Source organism: Mirounga angustirostris, unplaced genomic scaffold (assembly GCF_029215605.1).
Source record: "Mirounga angustirostris isolate CCGP_5_RB_7025 unplaced genomic scaffold, mMirAng1.0.hap1 SCAF_10, whole genome shotgun sequence".
Classification (NCBI taxonomy): Eukaryota; Metazoa; Chordata; class Mammalia; order Carnivora; family Phocidae; genus Mirounga; species Mirounga angustirostris.
Window position 1 is genome coordinate 55,943,086 of NW_026991718.1, and position 19,013 is coordinate 55,962,098.

General features: G+C 44.5%; 1 protein-coding gene across 1 annotated transcript in view; it reads left to right on the forward strand.

Annotated features, from left to right (window-relative positions):
* The window catches only part of SPRED2 (sprouty related EVH1 domain containing 2), a 115,799-nt gene that overhangs the window by 87,098 nt on the left and 9,688 nt on the right, over window positions 1–19,013 (forward strand). Inside the window, exons 3-4 of the mRNA XM_045884879.3 lie at window positions 6,839–7,007; window positions 9,182–9,246. Of these exons, the coding sequence (XP_045740835.1) occupies window positions 6,839–7,007; window positions 9,182–9,246 (234 nt within the window). The remainder of the gene's footprint in view (window positions 1–6,838; window positions 7,008–9,181; window positions 9,247–19,013) is intronic.

The window sequence follows — 19,013 nt, forward strand, 5'->3', positions numbered from 1 at the left end:
GGCAATGTAACCACGCGACCAATAAAAAGCAAAAAAACTACCATTCAGCTAATGCCTACCACGTGCTAAAAAAACTGCTAGCCCTTTAGTTAGGTCACATCACTGTGTCCTTACAGTAGCCTATGTAATTATAACTGAAAAAAGGAAGATTCAGAAAGACTCCTTGTTCTCAGTGACCCATCTTGAGGGCCTGGAACCAGTATGTGAAACCCTGTCACTCTGACCCTAAAACTGAGCCAAAGTCACATGTGTGCAACTGCTGTTAGCCCTTTGGTGTAGTTTTTTCCCCCATGTGCATATTTTTATTTTTGCATAGCTCTGACCAGAGCTTGTCAACAATTTTGTATCTCAGTTGCTTTGCCTTAACATTCTCATAAGAAATTTTCCACACTGCTGGTTTCAAGTTGATGTAACATTGTTTATTTGATGATCTCCTTAGGGTTATTATAAATATTAAGGTTCCTTCCTCCCCCCCCCCCCCCCATAATGACCTACCTTCATTTTCCACATTTACTATTTTCTTGGAATAATTCAGGGGGTCAGATTTTTATGACTTTGGATTCTTGTACAAAGAACTGCTACCAGTGTGTATGAGAATTTCCTTTAACACATGGGAGGTTCATGTATTTTAAGTCACTACCAATTTGACAGAGTAACAGTGGTATCATGTTATCGAGTGCTAACGGCATCAGTGTTTTTGTTTGTTAAACAGCTGTAACTGTGAATTATCTGTCAATGTTCTTTGTTTATTTATCTATTGGGGGCCTTATTTTTCTCCTTGCCATGCATGCCCTCTTATATAAGAAAGATACTAATCTTCATCTGCCTTATTTACTGCAAATACCCTTAAAATTTGTTGCTTACCTTTTTGTTTTAGTTAGTGTTCTTTTTCTAGCAAAAATTTTGATAGAATTTTTTTTCACTTGTTCCCTTTTTGTTTTTATTATTACTTTTGTGCTAGCAAATTATCTCTTGCCTGGGCAGTTAAATCTTTTTAGATCTCTTTTTTCTTGGTATTTTCATAGTTTGTCATAGACTATGTCAACCTAACATTGCCTTTAGATGGTCTCATCCAGCCCCTTCATTTTAGAAATGTATTTATAAACTTGTGTCTTACCACTGACTTATACATAATAATTGTAAACTTTTACCATTTTGGTCAGGGCCCTTTATGTAAATAACCTCAGTTAAATTCCTGCAACATTCGGAAGGAGGAAGATACTTTTATCTCCACCTTGCATTGGGAAAACTCAGTGCTCTAAGGAGTGATCCATTTCCTCGATCTAGGCACGTGGTCATTAGCAGAGCCAGCATTGGAAACCGTTTCATTGTGAGGCCAAAACCTGGTCCCCTCACACTAACTCTGCAAGGTACTAGGGCAGTCCTGGTTGTGGACCAGCTTCTGTTATTTGTTGCTATTGCACAAGGATTGTGTGCCTCGTTCCCTCGTCGTGTTCCCCCGCCTCCCCCCGTCATGTTTCTCAGTCACTCGGTTTCTCTTCCTGTCCCCTCTATATTCTGTGACTCTACACTTCTAGACTTTTATATGCCCTTGAACTGAAATCACACACCCAGTTGTGTTTCTCCATCTCTCCACCCCTTGTACTCTGGGAAATTCTGGACTCTTCTACTCTGTGGTACTTAACCCTGATCCCCCCACCCTGTCCCACAATACACACACACACACCCTTTGGAGATGTGGTGACTCCTCCTTTGGCCTCCAAGCTTCCATAACACAGCACTTTTGCCCCACTGGAGGGTATGAACCCACATGGGAGCCTGCAGATAGGGTAGGTTGTTGAAGGACCCACTCTAAATGGTGGAATGGTGAGGAGAGGGTGGAGATCATTTTTGATGGATAGTATCAGAGTTGCTAGTATTACAACTAGGACAAGAAATGCTTTTTCTGATAGAAACAGTGTTATCACTAGTTTTTCCAATGTAGTGCAGTTCTAGAATTTAACACATTGGTTCTTGTTATTATTTGAATTATATGTTGAAGCCTGTGAACAGAGCTACTGTTGTTTCTGTGGGGAAAGCCTATTCCAGACATCCATTCAGAAATCGTTATTTGGATAATTTTTTTTTAAGTTGGGGACAATTAAGTTTTCCTGAGAAATTATATGTAAATGTAAAATGTCTGAGTTGAATCATTTTAGATAAACTAGAGAAGTTTACTCCTTAAATCCCATGAGAAACCACCTACGAAGATGAACCCCATACTCTAAAAGGCTAGTCATTCCATTTGTTGTACATGTGCAGGTCTGTGAGCATACATACACGCTTGGTGGGAGTTCCAGCTGCTGAAGCTCTTTGAACAGCAATTTGGCAGGATGTTCATTTTAAGTGTACATACTTTTTAACCTGGCAGTTTCATATTTAAACCCCATCCTATAGTGATAGACTTGCACACAAAGATTTAAAGAAAGCAATGGTTCTCAAACATTTTTGGTCTCAGAATCCCTGTACAATCTAAAATTGAGGACCCCAGAAGGATTTTGTTTTATGAGTTATAGCTACTTATTTTTTACCGTATTAGAAATTAAAACTGAAATTTAAACTATTTATGACAAGTTACTATATAACTATTTTCCAAAATAAAAATAATTGGAGAAAAGAGTAGCATTGCTTTATATTTTTGCGAATCTCTGGCTTAATAGAACATAGCTGGATTCTAATGTCTACTCCTCCTTTCAAGCTGTTGCTGTTTGTTGTTTTGGTTGAAGTGTATGAGGAAAATCCAGCTTCACACAGATAAGTAGTTCAAAAAGGGAGAAAAATATCAGTAGCCTTTTCAGGTAATTGTAAATGTACTTGAATACCCCACTAAAACTCAGCTTATAGTAGTTTCTGAAATGTGCGATCCGAATCCACATTAATGAACTTTTCATACCCTGTTACATTAAAATCTACTGCTTTATCTTTCACTTTGAGTGGACCTTTTACTCGTTCCTGATTTTTTAACATCATGTCATTTAAAAAATAATGGTTTACTGAGTTCAGCGGATCTTCTAAATGTTGATGCATTTAATTTTGCAGTACCAAAAAATCACATTTCTTAACATCATTAGAAAAGTTGTTAAGTATTGGGAAGCTGTCCAAAATTCTGATTTCACTGGAAAGTTCAGATTTTATTATTGGCAACAAATACCTCCAGTTGTTTTCCTTGAAGTGACAGGCTGGCTGTGTCCATTTTCAAGAAAGTATCTGCCAAATCCTGTGTCTGAATAACCATCGTTCATCTGTCGGTTGTTCTTTCAAGTAAACCTGGTGATCCCTGGGAAAGGCAGTTCGTTCAAGTCATAACTAAAGCAGTTGCACAAGTCGTTCATCCATATGCAGCAGAAGTGAACAGGCTGCTAGATGTGCCCCTCCCCTTCCATCTGAGCGTTTGTGCAAAGCCCACCTTTCTTCATACACTTCAGCCAGAGCAACGGATTACAGCAGCTTGAAGGCAGAAGCAGATCTGAGAATCCAATTATGTGTGCTTCCCATTTCACCACACAGGATAAGAGCGTGTGTTCAAGGGTCAAGACTTAATACTTGTTAACTGCTTCATCAAGGACAATCCGACATAAAACTGGCCTTTTCCACTTGGCCCGAGCGGCAGTGATGAATCTGGTGATTTGCGTCGAGTTTGGTGCTGTTGCTTGCCTACATGCATGGCACACAGGTTTTACTCACTGTGCCTTTGGCCCCCTCACCAGAAATGGCAAAAACTGTCTTACTATGTGAGATAGTTTTTTTTTTTTTAAGATTTTATTTATTCATGAGAGAGAGAGAGAGTGAGCAAGAGAGGGGAGGGACAAAGAGAGAGGGAGAAGCAGACTCCCCACTGAGCAGAGAACCGGACTTGGGACTTGATCCCAGGACCCTGAGATCATGACCTGAGCCGAAGGCAGCTGCCTAACTGACTGAGCCACCCAGGCGCCCCTATGTGAAAATAGTTTTGCCATCCTGGACCCTCTGAAGTGAGGAGGGGGTAGAGAGGGAGGGCTCCCAAGAGCTCACAGAACAAAATTTGAGAACATGTATCAAGATGTTCATTCCAGCACCATTGCTAAAAGCGACTGATTAAAAATAACCTGGGGGCGCCTGGGTGGCTCAGTCGTTAAGCGTCTGCCTTCAGCTCAGGTCATGATCCCAAGATCCTGGGATCGAGCCCCACATCAGGCTCCCCGCTCCACGGGAAGCCTGCTTCTCCCTCTCCCACTCCCTCTGCTTGTGTTCCCTCTCTCTGTGTGTCTCTCTCTGTCAAATAAATAAATAAAATCTTAAAAAAAAAAAAAAAAGAACCTGAATGCCCATTAGTGTGGAAAATGGCTGAGTAATCCTAACATATCCCTACTGAGCCATGAAACAAAACTTCTTTCCTGTATCTCTCTCTAAGACGTGTTCTCAAGGAAAATAAAAGGCAAGTTGCGGAGCCAGTTATAGATGTGGCCACATTTAAAAACACTCACAAGCTTAGGTGCGTATATAAAGAAGCCGCAGGAAGGGACCTGGCTCTGTGTCCCCCATCCTGACAGTGGCTGACTCTGGAAGTGGAGAAGCATTGAGGGTGCGGAAGGAGAGAGGAGCCAGAATGGAGCCTTCGTGTATTTGTGTAGATTACTTAAATCTTTGACAATATGTATTTCTTGTGTAGATTCTTTTAAAGCTTCCAATGACAATATTTAATCACCTTTTTTTCTCCCCATGCATGTCATTTAAAAAGATAATCTTTTTAAAGACTTCCTCAAGTTTGAAGTTAATACCAAACTTCACTAGAGGGTTTACACCTGTGAGGTTGAAAACACCTGAACTTTTTCATTTTTGTCATTAAACTTAGATATGTAATGATGTTATTTTGTTTAACGGGACATAAAGTGATGGTACCTGATCCCCTTCCCCTCACTTATTTTAGGTGGCTGAACTTTTCTAAGAATTTTATAACTTCCCTAAGAAAATTTGCCACTGGAGGATCTTAAACTTGGAAAACATTGACCAAAGACTAATTCTTTTTTTACCCTAAAAACATGGAGGGGGCGCCTGACTGGTTCAATCTGTAGAGCATAAAACTCTAGATCTCAGGGTCATGAGTTCAAGCCCCACGTTGGGGTAGAGTTTGCTTTAAAAAAAATATGGAGAAACTGGAAGTCTTTGTTTTTACAAAAAAGTTTATTTTGAGACTTTGAATTGAGACTATTAAATTCTAAAATAGATAACATTTGTTGGTTAAAGCCTTGGTTATTTGGATTTCCCCAATTTGGAATGGGGCTGGGCTGACATTTAATCATTGTACTATTCTTAGAGAAAAATGGCCATAATAAGCAATTAAACCATAAATAGAACTGTGTGAGGGGACCGTTGCCTTCTTTCAATACAATGGGATAAAGTGAACTGCTGGGGACCTCCATTTGATATACCAATGTGACTATTATATTCATATACTTATTAAGTCAGAGACCATTTATTAGGCAGCACTTAATTTATGTTTGCTTAGATGTACTCTTGAAACTTGTATGCATTTAAAGTTATTCTCTAAAATTTAGGCAGATTATACTAATCTTGCCCTTCGCTTAGTCTAAAATTAATAAGATCTTATTTTGTTAAATGTGGAGCTTTGCCAGAACAAGATCGAAGCTATTAAACTTCGCAAAATCATCTTGGTGTACCTAATGAAGCCGTAGGAATAAATATTGTCGCTATTTTGGAGTTTTTTATGAATGAAGAATGACGTTTACATTCACATGATTGGCAGTGCTTCTTTGTATAATCTTAAACCCTGGTATCTTTATCAACAACAGCACTGTGCTGGCTATGCAGTTATTTTGTAATACATATTGATCTTCTGCAGCTTGGTTAGGGGCACAAGGCTAATGCACATGAAACTGTTAGAAAATCTGTGAAATCAAGTACCAAATTGTGAAGGTCACAGGAAGAACTGGAGTAAATAAAAGAGTAAAATGTGATGGTGGGAATATCCTGGGAAATGAGTGTGACCCTGTTAAGTTTCTAGTTCAGTGTTTTCCAAGCATGTTGGTGTCTGTGTTATTTCCATTTTAAAGATAAAATGATCAAGGGTCTGTAACAATCAACTCCAAGTCACAGCTTAGTAAAAGGCATTTCTGGGCCTACATCACCAGAAACTTGGAGATTGTTTGAATAATTCAGATAGAAGTTTAATAGATCACGGTGGGGGCAACTGAAATGAGGTTGATCTAGAAGATGTTATAGTAAAAATGAAGTGGACCTGATGGTCAATAATACAGGAGATAGGGAAAGCAGAAGAGACAGAGACAACCACAGAGATTTTGAGCTGGAGAACGTGAACAGGGAAGGGTCAGCATTGCTAGATACAGGAAGTTGGCAGAAAGTTCAGAACAGGTTAATTTTTTCAGCATGTTGCATGTGAGGTCACTGGGAAACACCCATCAGGACAGAGGAGGGAAGATTGAGAGCCATTAAAACAAAGGCCCTGACATAGAAGCAGTAAATCTGAAACAGAGCAAGAGCCCCAAGACCTGGGCCCTCAGTGTAGTAACCAACCTCCCCCCACCCCCACCCCGCCCCAGTGAGGGGTGGGAGGAATTAAAATAACTGAGAACCAGGATGGCTAGAAAGTACAGTGAGGATCACCAAAGGCGAACAGGGCGGGGTCAACAAAGAGCAGATGGTCCACAAGGAAAGCAAAGGCTTCTTTCAAGATAGAGAGACTCATAGATAGGAGAAGGCAGGGATGGAAGGTTTTCATTAGTTGCCAGCAATGATGGATGGTTCCTAGTTGGATTTTTGGTAACCAGACACCATCACAACTCCTTCACAAGTAACCAGCCTGTGTGTTTCAATCCTTCAGGTGGTATTGGAATGCTTTGTAAGAAAGGACTTGGTCTACACCAAAGCCAACCCAACCTTTCATCATTGGAAGGTCGACAATAGGAAATTTGGACTTACTTTCCAAAGCCCTGCTGATGCTCGAGCCTTTGACAGGGGAGTGAGGAAAGCAATCGAAGACCTTATAGAAGGTACCAAATTTTGTCATTGCATTCTTAGGTGAACAATGGGAATGTTCCGAGGTCTTTTTTATTCCAGTTGTCTGCCATCCTATATTTATGGTTTACTGGGGGGAGGCCTGGGGGCTAGGTCAGTAGATGCCAAAACTTCAGGAACAGCCACTAAGAACAATTTCCAAGTGACAATACAGGGGAGAAGGAGATGGGTTTCAGAGTAAAGGGTGATCCCAGTTGATTTTTAGGCTCTGTTCCGAAAAGGTAAGTTCTGGACTTCCATGTCAGTGACTTTTTGACAAATTTCACCTTCCCCTGACTATTGAAATGGCTTTGGTCTGATCCGTGTTGGCTTAGAAAGGGAGAGTGGATTCTAATGGGCCCAGAAGGTGCCAGGCCTTCCCACTGCCTTCCTGTAATGCAAGCCCAGGGTGTTTGTCTGCTCTGAAAAGGAAGGGGATCTGTGACTCCTGGAGCCCTGGTTCGGGTTAGGCCGCAAGTCTGTGGGAGAGTGGGTAATAGACACTGTATTGCATGTGATTGTGGCCTGGAAGACTCTTGCGCAGTCAGTTCTCATGGGCTTTTCTAGAGTCCACACATGCAAACACACAAGTTCTTGACTTCAACACATTCAGTTATTCATTCAGAGTTAAAGGTGCCATGGCCTGGGCCCTGTGAAGAGAGAAAGACTCAAGCAAGGCACGTGAAAGCCCAATTCAGAATTTGGGGAGATTAATTACAAAAGAACGTGGGCTGCATTTGTTTAAGAATTAAAGTGTTCTGAAGTAATATTCTTCTTTGTGGATTTGGGGGGAGAGCAAAAAGCAAATCTTACAGAGAAAACTCCCTCAACGTCAGTAGTAAGACAGTTCTAGCTAGATCATGAGTCTGTTCACCCCAACCATGTGATGGCCAAAAAGGTAGTAAACACCAGTGTTCACATTAGGGGTCTGACATAAAGTGGCAGATGTTTAGAATGTTATTAAACATAGCTTCTAAATGTTTACAGAGAAAATAGCTCCTATATTATTGATAGAATTGTGCAGTATGTCCACGTATTCACTGAAGCTACACACAAATTTGACTCTCTTACTTGTAATATTTTTCTCTGTATATACTCTACCTGGCTGTTTTCTGTCAAATTTTCCTCAAACATCAATTGACTAGAAAAATTAAACTAGTAAAGGACACTCCTGAAAGATCAGTAGTAATTGAGCAGAGGACTTCTTTTTTCTCCTACAATCCCTTGTTAGAAATTTAAATAGTTCTCATTCCTTTCTGAGCAGTTCTTTTAATTTCAGTTTTATGGAATAGCAAAATATTTTCTGAATGCACATTTTTAAAGACCTAACCAAGAAAAGAAGATAAAGAAGAAATTTCCCTGTTGGTATACTTATCACATATGCAGATTTAAGTATGTTTTTCCTTTTGGCCATTAACAGTGTCCATCAAGTTGGTCCACACAGTATCAGGTACTGTTAGGGGAAAAGGAGGATGTTATGTGGATTTACATACCAGAATGAAGAAAAGATGAACACGTAAATAAATCAAACCCGAAACGCCCAAATCATTCCATGATGGAATAAACTGGGTTTTCAGGCATGAGCCCAAATTTTGGCCTGCAGAAACCAAAACCTCACTGGTGCCCCAACATTGCAAGAGAAAACCTCTTTGCGTGGTGTCCGCTTGGAATGCAGCTCCCCCAGGCTGGGTTTTTGAGTCCAGTGTCTACATTTCAGAACAAGAGGTGACCCTACAAGCTATTTAGTCAAACCCTCTTGTTGGCAGATGAAAAGACCAGAAAGTAAGTCCTGTTTACACGGAGACTGTGGCGGGTCTCCCCTGGGTCACCACTGGCAGAGGCTGGTCGTGGTGTGCATGCTTCCAAGCAGTGGGCAGGGCCCCCTGTCCCCTCTGAGGTGGCTCTCTGGGTGCTTGTTCTCTAGTGGCCAGGCCAGAAGTTTGAGGGATTGAGAACAACAGTAGGCAGATTTACTTTAGGGAACATCCTAGCTAGAGTCAATTAAAGAGGAGAAAGTTAAAAACACTTAATTTCCAGGTTACGTATTTCTACTGATAACTCACATTCGAAAGGAATGGAATGTGGTTTTATTAAAATATGTTTTTTAAATGACTGGCTTTGACGTATCATCTTTGGAAATGCGTCTTATTACTTTTTTTTATCTTTTTAGGCTCAACCACTTCATCTTCCACCATCCATAATGAAGCTGAGCTTGGCGATGATGATGTTTTTACAGTAAGTTCCCTTTGCCCTTTGCTTTCCGGATTAGTTGGTGAATAATCGGAGAGAGGTTCTGTTTAAGGGTGTGAGAGACACTCCGCAGTTTGGCATTTGCTGTCGCTGTTGGAATGCCATGCGGGAGAGCTCCGTCTTGTCACTTTTGCTCTACTGGGTCTGCCCATGTTGCCGTGGTACCATTGGCCACAGGGCGCAACTGCATCCTCTCTCCCCGATATGTCCAAGGTTCTCATACATCTTCCCTCAGATCCAGGGTGACCAACTATCTGGCTTGCCTGGGACTGTCCTAATTTTAACACCAAGAGTCACTAGTCTGCAAAGTCTGCAAGACACGTCAAGCCGGGGCAAACTGGGACCCTTGGTCACCCAACTCAGAGTCTTCTGCTGACCCCTCCCTGGCATCCGGGTGGGGGTGGGGGAGCCAGAATAGCCTTTCTGATGAGTAATTAAACATCTGATAAGAAAGGCCTGAAGGCTGATTGGAGGTGAGGCCCATGTATGGGAAGGCAGGAAGGGGCTTGGATAGTTCGACACAGCTTGAGTTAATGGGATATAACTGGAGACCAAATGATTTCTCAGCTTGCTTCTTCATTGAAGTCCTGTGCTTCTAGAAGTTAATTAACTAATAGTCCACTGCAAGCCTGTGGGGTGCTTGGTGCAGCGAGGAGGAAGCCGTAGGGCAGCCTTTTCAAACTCTTGGCCTTGACCCACAGTAAGAAATACATTTACATTGTAACCTACGCAACACACACATCCTTAGACACCTGAAACCAGATCTTTTTTTTTTTTTTTTTTTAAGATTTATTTATTTATTTGAGAGAGAGAGAGCATGAGAGGGGGAGAGTCAGAGGGAGAAGCAGACTTCCCGCTGAGCAGGGAGCCCGATGCGGGACTCGATCCCAGGACTCCAGGATCATGACCTGAGCTGAAGGCAGTCGCTTAACCAACTGAGCCACCCAGGCGCCCATCTTAACTTCATGTTCTGCACTCTGATTTTTTTCCTCTTCCGTTTCATTTTCTCCCACTTTTTATTACGAGACCTTTAAAGCACCGCAGGAAAATTGAAAGAACACAGTGAAAACCTAGATTCAGCAGTTAAAACATTTTTCCCCCGTTCGCTTTATCTGTGCATGTGTGAATGCGTGTACACATGTGGTTTTGGTTTTGGTTTTGGTTTTTGCCGATCCAGTTGAAAGTAAGTCACCTCAGTGCTTTAATTCTTTTAATACTGCAGCATGCATCTCCTAGAAATAAGGCGTTCTCTTACAAAGCACAGTATCATTACTATACCTAGGAAAATTAATAGGAATTTTGTAATAATCATCTAATAGTTCTCCACTAGTTTCTGACCTATCCCAAGAGTATCTTTCATAAGCTGTTTTTATTTCATATTTTTAAATATTGGCTGTAGCCCCTTAAACGTGTTTTCCCAGTGCACTCACCATGGAACCAGTGACTTGAAAAACTCTACTTTGGGAATACAGAGGTGGGTAAACCATACCTCGAGCTGTCATGGAGAAAGCAGGACGGTTTGGCTTGACCTGTGGAAGGCTTGGGGAAGGGCACTGAGTGTGTAAAGTGTTCTAGTCCAGGGTCCTCTACAGGGAGGGGTCTGGGGGTCAGAGAAGACCTCTAGGAGGTGAGGCTGACCTCTTCCTCAGTGGCCTTTGAGCCCCGCTCAGGAAGGGGCTTCAAAGCTGGGCAGCACGGGGCGAAGGCAGAAGCAGGGATGTGCGCGGCGAGCCGCCCAAGGGCTGCGGATCCTAGCGTGATGTGAACAGAGCGTGCGTAGGGGTGTCAGGAAGTGAATTCAGTCGGCTCTCCATTGAGCGGCTGGTATGATGTGGCTCTGAACAGGCTTCCTATAGTGCTCCGAGCAGATCGTCTCAACAGTTGGCATGTTGCTTACATCTGTTCCTTTGTCACGTTTTTCAAGAGACAAACACCAGCAGGCGGGTTAAAAGGTGGCTTCCTGTGCCCCAGAGCAAAACTGTCACGCACAGCTGCTTCCCAGCTACCTGCCAGAAGTGACTTACAGAATCGTGAGAGGGCAGGAGGGAAAGGGGTGATGGAAGCCAGCGTCCCTCCCGGTTTTGTCCTTCAACCCACAGGGGCTCGGCTTGTTGCTCTAGGGTAGAGCCGAATGCCCAAAAGGAAGTGTGGAAACGTCAGGGCTCTTTCCAGACACTCAGTGGAACTCATCAGAAAAGGCGCTCCCCTTAATTGTGTTCCAGGCAGGCCCTGATGTCTGTTTGCCTTCATTGCATTTGTTTACAAACAAGGGCCTATTAATAATGGCACCTCCCTTCCCCAGGGCAGGCCTCATCATTAGGCCTTTGACTGTTAGGAACTCATCCCACAGAAGTAAGGACGTTAAGGCAGGGGAGGGTCATCAGGGGCTTCCTGGCCAGGTAAGTGAGGTGTCCGAAAGCTGGAGCCCAGGAAGGGAGCGGCTGCATTGATTCCTCTATAGTCTACAGCTTCCCAAAGCTTGTTGTATTCTAGAACTTTTATTGATAGGACAGGTATTTAGAACTTGGAACTCATTCATTATAGGTAGAGTATAAATGGCAAGAAGACCTTCTAACCACCTTATGGATGGACCAGAGTTATGAGGGTTTTCTGGGAGAACAGAACCAGGAGTATATCTTTGCCACTAGAACCAGGGGCTTCCCTCTGCTTCAGGGGATTCCTTGGAGCTAGAAAGAACACAGGACATTGTGGACAGCACGTTGATGCATATATGTTGGGAAATAAAGTGGAGGACGAGACACCCCAACTCCCCCTAGAGCCGTTGGGCGCTCACCAAGCGTGGGCTGTCCCTGCTCACACTTTCCCAGCTCTCCTGCTTATCCCCCAAACCAGCTTGTCCTCCTGACTCCTCAGGGTTGTGAAACCATGCTGTAATTCCTCAGAGGAAAATTAGTGTCCTGCTTGGCATGTGCACGCACACACCCTGTGGCCACTTGCCAACGCCGCTGCCCCCTCAGTGTTCCCGTGCCTCTCCATTCCCTTCCACTGCCACCAGCAGAGACTCCCAATGAGCAACTGTTCTGGTTTTCTGAGTTTGGGCTGTTGATTCATTCGTGTGTCTTGATATTTCTCCCTCCTGTCGATTACAATTGTTTTGTCGCCTTTAAAATTCCAAAGCACTCTGTTGATGATTTCTGTCTTGTCATTTGAAAGCCTGCCCTTTTTCCGTGTTTAAATTTTTTATTTGCTGAATGAATCTTTAATTAGAAGCAGGACATTCACCACTATAGTCTCAGCAACCCTATAAAGCTTTGCTCTAAAGGTGCTCAAGAAACAGGTGGTCTGAACCCCAGATGCAGTATGTAACAATCATAGGTTTGCATATTTTATTCATTTGCCATACTGTTATCCTGGGGGGCCATGCAAGGTTGGGTGATTTTGAGGGATGCTTGGTAGCTTTGTATCCTGTTTTTCTAGCTGTGTTTTCTGCTGAGTCTACAAATGGGAGCTGAGCTCCTAGCATTGTCGCTCACTGGAAGCTTTTGACTGCTCCTGCGGCTTCTTGCCCTTCCTTAACTCTCTCCCCCTTGCAACACAGTCTCGTCCCGGCCCCCTCTGCTCATGGGGACCTCAGTTATGGTGACTGGCACAGGTGAACACAAATACCTACATGGCAAGGCTGTGCCTGGCATTAAATACGCAGGCATGAGGCCCGAGCCATTTGGTAAAATTTGGAAGGTGACTAATGCAAAAAATACAAAGCAACGACAACAAGAAAGGTTAGCGTTCTGTTTAACAGGAGTTTTTTTGGCATTGCTAAGAGTTGGCACACTCTTGTTGATGCCTCTGACCGACAGCTTTTAGTTTCTTTCATTTCAGGGCTGGGGAGACTTGAAAGGGACAGAATGGAAAGACCCTCAAGTCTGTTCCCTCTGTTGTGCTTTTGTCTTGCAGAGAAGACATGTGCTTTGGCATATCTTGTGGAGGAGGCCCATTGTCAGCCTGAGATAGGAACAGTTTAGCTCCGTGGATAAGCTGATCTGGTTTGCTCCCCAACTTAGGACTCACTTCCTCCAAGCTCCCTACAGTTGAGGACTCTGAGGCCAGAGGGTTCGGAGCCTGCAAGGAAAGGGGGCTGGGGGGAGAAGAGAAGTAGAAAAAAAGACTGTATAGAACTAGAACAGCTCTGGGGTTTATGGCCATTTAATGAAGAATTTTCCCAAATCCTGTTCCCTAGGGTTGGGTCCATTAAAACCCGGTGGTTTACTTACTGCTGCCAAAGTCTGCAATCCTTTTTTAATTGTTATTAGCGTCTTCATAGATAGACAAAGATAATTTTGATGTGGTCTTGGGAGACCGCAGCTGTAGTGTGTATGTGTACATACTTCTAGAGCAGGCTAATCTAGAATCTGCGGTCAAGTGTTGTCGCTGCTTCAGCTGTCATTGTGCTGAGTGGCTGGATTCTGACTCTAAAGCTTGGGGATTAGGAGAAATATTTGCTTTATAGACAGATACTTGGGGGTGTATAAAATAGCTAAGTCTTCATCTTCCATAATAAGAAGTCCTGAAATAATATCTAAATCTGTAAACCGGGAAACAGTAGTGTATAACCACATAACATTGGAAACAATGGAGAAAAGCATAAGAAGAAGGAGTCACAAGAACTAGAAGTGTATTTTTCTCTGGTGCATGAACACAGATGGGGGGCAAAGCTTGTTGGAGATATGAAATGATACACGTGTTGATTTTTTTTAAAGAAAGAGTGCCGGGGTTTTCTCAGAACGGGGGCCAGGGGGTCAAGGGAGAAGGTGGAATGGAGAGATGCCTTAGTTCCAGCAATCCTGGTCCCTCCTATCCCCCCGCCCCCCATCGGGGGTTTAAAGACATAAAGAGACACAACAGACGTTGAGGTCCCCGGCTGGAGGTGCTCTTCTTCCCGCTGTTTTCTCTGCCTGGTGCTAGGAAGCAGTATGTCCACCGTGCAGATAATTAGCTGGAAATGTTTGGCTTGCAGGGAGGCGAGGTTAGCTGTAGACATGCCAACTCCTGAGAACTACAGGTCTTAGAATTGGAAGGGATTTGGGGTTCCTATCACCTGGCCAGCAAAGCAGGATTCACCTCGTTTTACAGCCTGGGGTGTGGAAGCAGCTCAGAGTCCACTGGGTGACTTGCCGAAGATCACACGGTTAGCTCCTGGTGGAGGAGCCGTGAACACCCTCCCCCGGCCTTCCCAGTTCACCACGCCTATTTTTCTCTTCCTCTGTCGAATAATTAGGATATTTCAGCTGTTCTATTTTTTAGACAACAACCAAATACAGGCATTATATTTTAGGGTTCTCTGGGACCCAAATTGGCAAGGGGAGAGAAAAGAGGAGAAATAGATGAGCCGTGCCCTGTGTGGCCCGTTCATGTGACAGACTTTGAGCCTCCTGAGCGAGTGTCGCAGCCCAGAGGCCCCCAGAATAGCAACTCAGAGCTTGACCATAGGAAAGCCTCCCCTATATAAGGTTTTATCTTTTCCCTGCCTTCTAGGTTTTTACTACCACCACCTAAGTATCGTTTCTGGATTTGGGCAGCCCTTCTCGGTAGCGATTCCTAATTAAGCCTTGGTGCCTGAAGGTATCCGTCCTGTGTAATGAGATCCCTCCTCTTCCCGGGCACCCAAAATGGTATTAACCTGGGTACCATCCTTTGCCGAATTGAGAAGAACAAGCCACATCATTTTGCGTGGGTCTAAAATCTCACCTTGAAGCCGGTTGGAAAAGGCTGGTGTTTGGCTTACGTTTGGCATTTCATCATACTTTAGGCAGGCAGCCCTCCTTCACAGAGGAAAAATATCTTTTAGAACACCGTCCGCTTCCAGCCATGTTTTGCCTAGACTGGAAAACTTGCTCCTTCCTCGTGCCCTATGCTTGAACCCTTGACATCCTGTTTACCACAAGCTGCATTTTATTACTTTCTGGCTATTCAGAGTTGTTGTCCCTAATGACATCCCAGGCACCTCCCATCCACCCCAGGTGTTTTGTAAACCGTGGCTACAGCAAGTGTTTGAAACCAAAGTCCTGAGAAGCAATTTGTTTTGTCCTAGATGGACTTTTGAGTATTTGCAAGTTGTGCTTGTTTTCATTCTTGATTTAAGGAGGAAAACGATGAATTCGTTGCATTTTGTAATTATCAAGGTTTTGCTTGGTGGGGAAGAAGTGCAGCACGCCACATTTCCCTTTTCTTGTAGTTCTTTCTACCTGCTCCATCCCAGCAGACGTTAAAACTGAAGGCAAATCTAATTCTGCAATAAAGGGGGTTCGTTTACTGATTTTCTAAGAAGTGGTGGGTGAACCAAGTGTGCAGAGTTTGGAAGCTAGGGAGAGGCCTGCATTCCAGACTTGGTTCTGCTACTAGTGAACTGTGATCGCTGATCCTCTGGAACTCAGAACCTCGTGAAGGTGAATGTATTTCCTCCGGGCCTCTGTTTGCCAGCCCAGGGGAGGGGAAGGAGAGGCGCTGTGGTGTGGGGCTGCCCCTGGAGCCGGGTCCTCCGCACGTGGGCCTCACAGCCACCCTGTGAGCGACGTAGTGGCACTTCCACGTCTGCAGATAAAATCACCAAGGCTCCCTACCCTGCCAACCCAGAACGCAAACTTCACATCTGCCTGCCGCCTTTCAGAGAGTTTTAAGAGGAAGTATTTATTCAATACGTTTCAGTAAATGTTACTTATTAGATATGCCAGATTCCCAAGTAGCTTCCTGAACGACGGCCTCTTCAATGAGTGCCTGGGCTCCAAACTACTTCAGTGGAGGCCTGAGGTTCCCCAGGTCCCTGCTGGAAAGCCCCCGTCTCGTTTAGATGATCAGTGGCTCAAAAATGTTTTCTGTTGTCTCTACCTTCAACGGTCAAGGGTTGGGGCAGAGTGGGATGGGGAGAGGCTACGGAAAAAAGAAGATAGGTTGAAAATGTAAGCTACTTCTACAAAGTTTAGCCAGTGAAGCTGATCGATGGTGGATGATTAAGAAAAGCAAACATGTGGCGGGAGGGTCAGCCGTATGCTTTGTGGTCGACACCAGGAAGCAGCGTCCCCATAACTGCTGCTGGCTGACACCCAGCACTGCACAGGGTAGCTGCAGGGTCTCAGAAGATGGGTGGGAGCTGCTTTGTCTTCTAAATGACAATAATGATCAAGCTCACATTGCATAGTAAGGGGAGGATCTTTTTATTTGACCCCCATAATACCTACAATGGCTAAATTAAAGCAATTAATACGTCTTAAGGCTCAAACAAAAGCTTTGCAATGCTCTCAGTTTCAGGACGCCCAGAGGCATTTTGCTAGCCCTCCCACTTGTGTCTTTCTTCATTTACATGTATCTATCTCATCTTTTTAAGCTGTGGCTGGCAGGATACTATTCTTTCCATTTTCCTCCTTCAGACAGAGCGCATATTCAGGGTTACCTGAAACCCCACCTTCCTGCTCCCAGCCCCTCAGCCCTTCCAGTGAAGCCAAGCTGTGGGTGTATCAGAGTCCTTTCCTTTTATAGCAAAATTTCACCTAACTTCAGAATTCAGAAACCTAAGACTTTTTTTTTTTTTTTTCAATGAGTGGGAATTTTGTTTTTGTTGTTCTCTTCACAATGAAAGAATGCCCACTTTATCCTCTGGGTCCCAGAGAGCAGAATGTCCTAGAGTCTAAGGACAAAGTCGTCTCTTTCGCCTGCTCCTGTAGCTGCCTCGTAGACCCACACGGCCTGCTGGCTGGGGCCACCACGCAAGAGCCCGTGCCCGGCTGCTTTCTTGCCTTTTTGAAAGAGGACACCTGGAACCTCTGAAGGCCCGGAGGACAGGTGAGACAGTGCTACCTGTCGACAAAATGGGTGACCACTTCCAGTTTACTGAAGGAAGAAGGGCTGGCCACAGGTCTGTGGGGCTAGCAGGTACCCGGGGGAAGGCGTGCTTTACTGAAGAGTTAGAAACAACAGCTCGTCAAGCCACCCGAGCCAGGAGCCTTCTGAGGCACTCAACTATCCAGTTTACTGTCTTCCGAGAAGCAGGAGGTGCCCAGAGTTTTGTGTCATCAGTCCGGTCACCCGGCCTGAAGCTGAGAGGAATAGTATACATTTATATTCAGTGTGTGTGCATACTTTTTAAAAAAAAACAAAATGCGAAGCCCTTGCAGTGGAAAGGTCGAATATTGCGTTGGTTGCATCAGCCGTTGAGATCTATTTTGGTGGCGGACTGCAGTAAAAATACTACGAATTGCGGTCATAACTGCCAGGTAGCCTCCTTTAAAGATGTAAAATAGCAGCATCTGCAGCCGAGGCTGCAGTCCTTAATCTGAAGGACTCCTGTGGCCCTCGAATCAGCGAGGCAACAACAGTCGTGGTCAAACCCCTCGGACCCCTAATGTTCTTAAGAGGAGGGGAGGAGGGTTACACGTGCCCGCTCACAGCTCCGTCAGACCGCGGACATCACTGAATGCTTCCCCCTTGTTTTACACATGAGGAAACTGAGGCCCTGGGAAGTCAAACAGCTCGTCCCAAGACACCTGGCCTAACCTGGCCTGGAGTCACTTCTCTTGATACAGTGCAGTTGGTGCTTAACAGGGCTGTGTGATTTCTGGGTGAGATGGTCTGGCTCCTTAAGCATTTCTTACCTTCATTTTTCTAGGCCTTGTTTAAAACACGTTGGCCTCTTAACCTCCTGATGCGGCTGCTCCTTGCGCTTGGCTCCTGACTCTCTGTGGTTCCTTCTATCAGCTCGTGTGTTCCTGGGGACACAGGGATGATGAAGTGACTATCCTTGTTTGCCTTCCCGAAGGTGGGGTTCGTCCCATTCCTCTCCGTCCCCAAGACGGAGAAGGAAATTGCCAGTTGCCGACCCCCTCACAGTCGCAGATACGGAGTCGAGTAGGACGCTCCAGCTGCCTCCTCAGTAGTTCCAAGTGTCCTTGAAAGAGCAGCCCCAGGCACATCTTTCCTCACCCTTAAGCGTTAGCCTGCTGCTGCCTCCGCCATTCTGGTCCTTTTGGAAAAACAAAGATTTAGCAGGAAAACTCAAGGGGAGCTGAAGGGACGCACATAGCCTTGAAAACACTTGTTTCACTTCAAAATGCAGAGGTCTGACCCACCCTGCCTGCCCCCAAAAGCTCTTGGTCACCAGCCAGGGTTCCATCCCAGGACGGGTAATTTAAGCAAACGCCGCCTCCGCTGCTCTGGCCTCTTGGCGCCTCTGCCTCCTCCCTTCCTTGAGCTTCCCTTGGTCAAAGAGGTTCACCTTCCAAATGAAGGCGGCTTTCTCCAGACCCAGGATGCGAACAGGTGCTTGTGTTTCAAGAAGTTCCAGGTAAACCCAAGGAAAGGGAAGAAGAGCCAAGGTTCCAGGAGTAAGAAACGCTGTCTTATAAAATACGCCTGTGCAGGAGGAGGGAGCCGGCCACAGGTTTAACGTCAGACGCGGGTCTTCTTCTCTCCTTTCCCCATTCATTCCGGTTTCCACCCAAACCAGGCAGCCTCAGCGCAGTATCTTTTGCATTTCGGATTGTGATTTATTGTCCGGTATAGGGATGTTAAAATCAGTTATTCAGAAGAAAAGTCCGTATCAACTTGTGAAGCTCTAGTGTGTTTCTCTCATTTGTTGTTAAACTCTGGGGACTTACAAGAAATAACTGAACTCTCAAAATAAGTACTATTTATGTCTGCAGAGTCTTGGCCCTTGGAAGCTTGCTCTTTTTGAAGAATGTTATTAGATGTTCACTGGTAAACTTAAACCTCTTTTTCTCTTCCTGAGCCTTGTTCTGGGTTGT